Genomic DNA, 7467 nt, shown 5'->3' on the forward strand with positions numbered 1-7467 from the left:
ATATTATCTCAAAATAATTTACAATGTTTCCTTAATTATGAAATTACTTGTTAAATTATTCATTTTTATAGAATGCTTGCTCCTAACCTCACCTCACTACCCAATTTCTTTGCTGGTTATATAACTAGCCTAAGAACTCTATATTTTTCCCAAAGTTATACATCCCTCTCACAAAAATTGAGGCTACACTCAACCCATAATTCCCATCAAATCAGTATCACCCCCAACTTATTCCAGCAACCAAATTCATCAATTTCCTTTAGAGCACATCAGAACCAATATACAAACAGGAATCATTCCCAGGATCATCAATTCAATGAAATTCAGTTCAGCAACACAATTCCAGGCAGATTATAACAATCACAATCAAACATAGAGAATGAACCAAAGGTTCAGAACATTCCAAGACCGAATACTTAAAATAGAGACAATTAAATATCAAACAATATATCACAGTTAAATTTAACACATAGAGCATTAAAACAGAGTTAACCAGTGTACAAACGCAATTCAACATATTTTCTCATAAATTCAGGAATTAATCAGAACAACAAAATACTTATATAGTTAGCTCCCCTTACCTCTAGGTTGCCTTGTTCAGTTTACAGAGAACGCCCTCACAATCACCAAATGGGTGATGGATTTTTCTAGCTCTTGAAGCTAGAACAAACTGAGAATGAAAGGAAACAAGCATAAGGAACATGAAACTAACTAAGTTACCTACCCTAAAGTCTAGAAACAGTGGAAAAAGGGTAAAACTACTTATCCACTGAAACGCAAGATTGGTGGAACGGTTCAGCAACTCTTGACTCCAGGAATGATTTGGCGGTATCAATTTATAAATTTAACGGTTCAATTTGCTGTAATATTAGAGAGAAGGTGGAGGAAACTTGGTTAGGGCAAAGTTCCTATTCTAGAGAGAGAAGGGAAATATGCAGAATGGGAAACTGGTTTTCTGAAAAGTAAAGCCCCTCCCCTCTAAGGTTGAATCACCACAGGTTTATGGGTCTGGCTACCCCTTTTCTAAGGCCCAATAACCCTTAGAAATTATAGGCCCTTACATTTAAGGATTTTATAATTCTTTGGATTATTTTATTTGTTTAAAAAATGTAGTTTGAGAATTAATATTTCATGATGTAATCTTAACATTCGGAATAAATGGAAAAATAAATTGTGGACTTTCGTTTTTATTAGTTGTTGTATGATTATATTTATATAAATTTCTGAAGTGTAAGTAATGTAAAAGAATTGTTGCTTACAACTAATTGGATAATTACTAATATTCATATTCATGAGAGTGCTTTACTTCGGCTAAAAGTGAAGGTGGCTTACAATGATCTATTTTGTTATTAATATATGAATATCAATTGACAAGAATGAGATTGTTTATTTTAAATTGTGTTTCTTCAAAATAGGCTTCCCACAAATGAAATGAAAGGAATGACACCATTAAAGTCATGATATGGTCATAAACCATCTCTAAAATTCCTTAAAGTGTTTGGTTGTTTGTATTTCACTCATATTCAACACACAATAAGTGTGACAAGCTTGATAGAAAAGCTTCACCATGCATCTTTATGTCAGTAAAGCCTATTAATAAAATGTTTTAAGAGTATTTTATTTTTAATTTAATTAAGTCAAAGTGTGTTCATTATTATTAGGATATAGTTAATTTTTAATTATACGTTGAAGTGATGGATTAAAATTAGAATCAAAGTATTAATTCTTTTTCAACTAATAATACAGACGTTTTTGGCTTCAATTGAGTCGATGTTTTAAGCTCTGCACAAGCTAACTTTATCTAAAAAGAGAAGATTAATTCGTTTCACCTTCTTATTTTCTTCTCCATATAAGTTCTTATTAAAAAGTTTATCTTAGAATGACTTAATCTTTTAGTTTCTTCCTAAATATTTGGATAATCACACTCAAAAAACTATTGAAAGGAGGAAAGAATCGAACACTTAAATACATCACTAAACATATCATATTAACGATACACCATATAAGACTTAGACATCTCATAATATCGAATTCCCTGTCAAATTCTTGGTTCCAAAAACAAGACAATAAACAATCTTCACTACACTCTGCTTCCCTCCAGGAATTGTTTATACATGGTACTGTAGACACCTCTTTCCAGAATGACTGTAACATTTGATTTAAGCTTTAATTTGTCTCAAGTGTCACCTGAAATTCAAGAGTTTCATTACTTTTCTAGTTTTGGAGATTTGGTAAAATAATTTTTTAGCGATAATGTTAGCGGTATTTTAAAGGTGAAGTTGGTATGTAACGTGCAAAAAAGACTCAGATTTTTTGATAGCCAATGCAATTAGAGCAGGAAAATATTTTTAAACTAAATTCCTCTGTCTTTTGTTTTTATTTTGAATTACTTTCTGCAGTATTTTGTATTTATAGAGTGAAAAACAGTCACACATATATTATAACATATTATGTCAATACATCATTTTATATTGAATATCACAATAGAATAAAACATAGGAAGCAATACTCGATAAAGATTATTTAGAAGTGTAAATCACAGGTACGAAAAACACAAGTTGATTAATTGTTTCTTGTATGTATCCCTGACTCAATTTAAATTTTTGTTAATGGGTTTGAAAAAATGCATTGTATTAATTTTAAATATGATGAAAACTTGCATATTTTTACAACACTGATTTAAGCAGTACTACCTCTTTTATTACTGAATTAAATAGGCCGAAATATTACCCACATAATCCTATTGCTATAGATTAGCAAAAAAATGTTACCTGCCCAATCACTTAAGACACTTGCATTGTCCACATCACATTTCTTTTTCAAATCAAGACTATACTGTAGCTTCCTTTTTTTTGCATGCTTAATTTTAGCATTCTATTTACATATCTGATAAACAAAAAAAATACATATTTAACAAGTGTAAGCAAATTACAAAACATGTCATCAATCAGTTGTGGCTAAAAGGAATTTGTCCAATATAGATGAAAATTACAAGAGTTACGGTAAAAATTTAAAATAGAAAGGAACATAGAAAACAAGATAATTTGTATTAAGTATGTTTATTAAATATGTTAATTAATACCACCCTTAGTACCCAGTGACGAGATTTCATCATGGAGCAAAGTTTAACCAAAAACTTAATAAAATAATATTTGATTTAACAAGCAAGGACATTGTAATTGTGTTTAGAAAAAAGGCATGTGAATTTTACCTTGATGTAGATATGAACTTGGAGAATACTTAGGACATTCCTCTAATGTTTGTTCAACATCTTCTTTCAACTTAAATCCGTGGTGAATCTCTTCCAAGTTTGGCAAATTTATGAGTCTTATATCTTTCAAGTTCGGTAATAGTACTTGTTTTCCATCCTTACCCATCTCTTCTTCACTAAATGCAAAAGCCTTGTGTAACTGAGAGCACTCTTCTATTTGCAAATATCTCAAACTAGGAAAATGACAAGCCGAGAGATTATAAAATAGACATTTCAACTTATTGCACGTTTTAACTTCAATAATTGAGAGCATTGGGAAGCAGAGTTGTTGGGAAGAATATGGGGTATTGAGTTGATGTGCATCACCTAAATCAAATATTTGTTCCAATTCATCACAGTTACTTATATTTAGATATGTCAACATTGGTAAACTTGTAACAACTGTGGTGGAGAAGATGGTTTTCAATTTTGGACATTTCAGTATGCTAATTTTATAAAGGTTTTGGAGGCTTAGAAAACCTGTGGGACCCTTCCATATGAAGTTGAGTTCAGGTAGATTAAACAAGCATAGATACTCTATATCCAAGTTTAGGGGAACCAGTTCTGTAGTGCCCCCTTCTTCTCCCATTTGGAATTGGAAGATACCTTTTATTCTAATATCAATCAACTCTAGTTCTCTAAATTTGAGGACAACTTTGAGTTGGGGGTGAGACAATGGATCATCCCCGAATTGATTGAGTGTGTTGGTAATCAACCATAGTATTTCATTCTCCTGTATACACAACACAATTCACTGTTAATACTTTAAACTTTATCACTCATCTCAACATAATTTATCTATAAGTGGTCTGAATACCACTCATAAAAAATCATTCATCAAATAGATAAATACTTGTTTATTGGAACACATAAAGGATATCCATTTCAAATAATTATGATTAATTTAATTTATAAATATATTTTTCAACTCAAACATAATAAAAAAGTAAATTATAATCTTGGTAAGAATAAAAATAATGATAAAGAAAAACTTCTGCGATATGATTGTTATGCTTAATGTATTTAAACAACGTCACTCGAGAAACTGTACTGATTTCTAATAACATATATTAAAAAAGTAAATTTATGTTTAAAACTCACTATTTTAAATCAATTTAATGAAATAATAATAATTAATATATTACCGTTGGAGTTGTCTGTTGTTGCTGGATATCTGAAGCATTCATCGCCTTATGTATGGACAATTTTGGACAATCATCACAACATAAATAATTAAGACTTGGGAGATGAGCACGAAAATATTCAGGCCAAATGGCAATTAGATTTGGCAAATCACTAAATGTCAAAGTATTCAAATTAAACAAATTTGTTATGGTATTAGTCTGCTGGAAACTTGGGTACCCTGCAACATTATGCTCCTTTTCACTGCCAAATACATACTTCAACGCTCGGTTGCGCCCAATATTCACACTTTTCAAACTTAAAAGCCCTTCGAATAAAACCACAGAGAACACATACTCCAAATTGTCACATCCAAAAATAGAAATATTCCTTAATTTTGGGAGCGTAAAAGAAGAATGACTTTGAGTGCTTGAAAGAACATCATTCTCTTCTTCAATTATGTGTCTCAATGATCTGCATTTAGATATTATTAGATCCTCTAACAGCTCTAGAGTTTGACCAACGGATGACGTGAAAAGAGAAGTTAGCATTGGGCATTCTGATATTGAAATGACCTTTAGATTGCATAGTTTTGAATTCCTTGGAAAGGATATGCTATATAAATTTCCACAATTTTTTATCTCGAGCTCTTGTAAATTTTTGAGAGAACATCGCGAAGAGGGATCACAAAACACCTCTCGAAGGCTATATATGCGTACCAAACTTAAGTAAACAAGCTCGGAGAATGCAATTACTTCAGTTTTATCCTTTTCAGTGCTATCAACGAGACATTCAACTGAACCATAATAGAGTCTTAGGGCAATCAACTGATTCATGCCTTGTGGATCCATGGATGGGATTATATTTTTATAATCTTCCCTAAGGTCCCTCAAACAAAGGAACTCTGCTCTTATAAATAGATCCTTTATTGGTAATGATATAAAACTTTGAGGAGCAACATCAAACCCATTCATTATTAAACTTCTAGAATGTCCATATTTTTTCATAAGATCAGTAGTATCACCATCAGAAGATCGATCAGGACGAGTTTCTATAACATACCTTTGTAATCTGGAGAAAGAGACATCAGGTGGAAAGGCCTTTTCATAATTGATCAAATGCAAATATAGTTCCTCAAGCTGCAAACATTTCCCCACAACTTCGTAAGGATTAACATTTTCTTTTTTCTGAATCCAACATTGGTACAAATCCAAAAGCTTCAACTTTTTTAATTTTACAATCCCACCAGGCAAATCATCAAAAGAAGAGAAACTTAAATCAAGAATCTCAAGTGCTTGCAGTCGTTCCACAAAAGATATGTCACCTAAACCATAACCCCTCAAGCATAGTGTTCGAAGGTTTTTCAATGACTTCAATGACTCTTGCAAAGGCAAAGCACCTCTATTCCACAGAGCTGACTCTAAGATTGCTAAGGTTTTAAGCTTTTCCAAGCTTTGAAGACACTCATCTGATACTTTTACGCCACCACTCTCATTAAAAGAAAGCAAGAGAATTTCAAGTATTGGACAATTTATTTTATAATTGAGAAGATGATCATTTTTCGAACCCCATACAGCTATTGCTTTCATATCCTTCATGACTTCATCATCATCTGCCAACACTATTGGATCCACTTTAGTACGAGTGAAAATTGCTTGACCACTTTTAGATGCAATCCACAATGCTACATCACGAACCAGATCATGCATTTTTACCTTGTATTTTTCTTTTGCATGCATTAACAAAAAACAATTCTTGAGCATGTCAATAGCTGCATCCATCTCTCTCCTTGCTTTCTCCATCGTTCCAAACATCGTTCCGATTGTGCCAAATCCCCTTCCAAATCGAAACAAATCTTCCAAATCTATTTCACAATCCTCTGGAAACATAGAACACAACAATAATAAGGATTGAGCTAATGGGTTTGTCAAATTATTGTAACTTAATTCAAGACAAACATACGGACTTCTAAAGCCTTGTGGAATATCTAGTGGCTCTGAAATTTCTAGTTTTGATAATGCTAGCTCAAAATTTGCAATAGTTTTATCCTTTAGCGTGCTTCCCACGGTCACAATTGCAATGGGCAATCCCTTACATTCATTAACAATTTTTCTTGCCACACCTTTCAAAGCTTCTGAGGAGTCATCAGTTATGTTTGCATAATGTCTGAACAAAGTCCAAGCTTCCTCGTCACTCAAAAGATTAAGTTCGATTGTACTTTGGCATTGAATAGAAGTGCATACTTCTTTACTCCGAGTAGTTATCAATACGCAACAATCCTTATTGCTTTCATCAAGTGGAATACCTAATGCTTCAAAGTTTAGTTTTTCCCATACATCATCCAAGATTACAAGAGTTGTACCTTTCCTTAATCTTTCTGATAGTCTCTGTGCTCTACCAATTTCTGATTCTTCATTTAACTTGAAGCCCAATTGATCAGCAATCTGAGCTTGGATAGTTCTGATATTTAGAGGTTGAGACACTGTTGCCCATACAACCTTCTCAAAGATTTTCATGTCTTCAGCTTTTTTACCCACTTCTTTTGCCAAAGTAGTTTTCCCTGACCCTCCTAATCCAACTAATCCAATTATGAAAGCACTTTTATTCTTTAGTGCTTCTAGAAGCTTCTTGTAAGATACTTCTGTAGAGTTGAACATAAAGAAATCTTTGGAAGAATAGTACTTCATGCCTGGAAGTTCAGTAATCCTCGAAAACGGTTCAAACTTGCTATTACTATGGAGCTGAATCATTTCAGATGTTTTTCTTTCTATTTGTTTTGCAAGAGAATATTGACACTGCCTTTTGAAATAGCTTTTGTTCACGCTCAATATTCTTTCTTCCAGCATTTGCACTTCTTCTAAGACTTTTTCAACATCTTTCAACCATTTCTCTACAGTTGGCTCAACTTTTTCAATCCTATAGATGGCTCTAATTCGCTCCTTCACTCCATCTCGAGTAAATTCCAATTGCTCTTTGGCATTTGGAAGATTGGAAGCAAAGTTGTTGAAACAACACAAGTATTGAGCATGATGTAAAATTGGATGCACTGTATATTCTGCAATCTTTGTTGCGATGGAAAGAAATAAATCCTCCAT

General features: G+C 32.6%; 1 protein-coding gene across 1 annotated transcript in view; it reads right to left on the bottom strand.

Moving 5' to 3' along the window:
- LOC106763362 (probable disease resistance protein At4g27220) overlaps positions 1–7467 on the bottom strand; it is an 8603-nt gene extending 1136 nt beyond the window's left edge. Inside the window, exons 1-3 of the mRNA XM_014647561.1 lie at positions 4396–7467; positions 3731–3983; positions 3212–3424 (exon numbers count right to left, since the gene is read on the bottom strand). Coding sequence (XP_014503047.1) covers positions 3212–3424; positions 3731–3983; positions 4396–7467 — 3538 coding nt within the window. The remainder of the gene's footprint in view (positions 1–3211; positions 3425–3730; positions 3984–4395) is intronic.

The sequence above is a fragment of the Vigna radiata genome, chromosome 6, assembly GCF_000741045.1.
Source record: "Vigna radiata var. radiata cultivar VC1973A chromosome 6, Vradiata_ver6, whole genome shotgun sequence".
NCBI classification, from domain to species: Eukaryota; Viridiplantae; Streptophyta; class Magnoliopsida; order Fabales; family Fabaceae; genus Vigna; species Vigna radiata.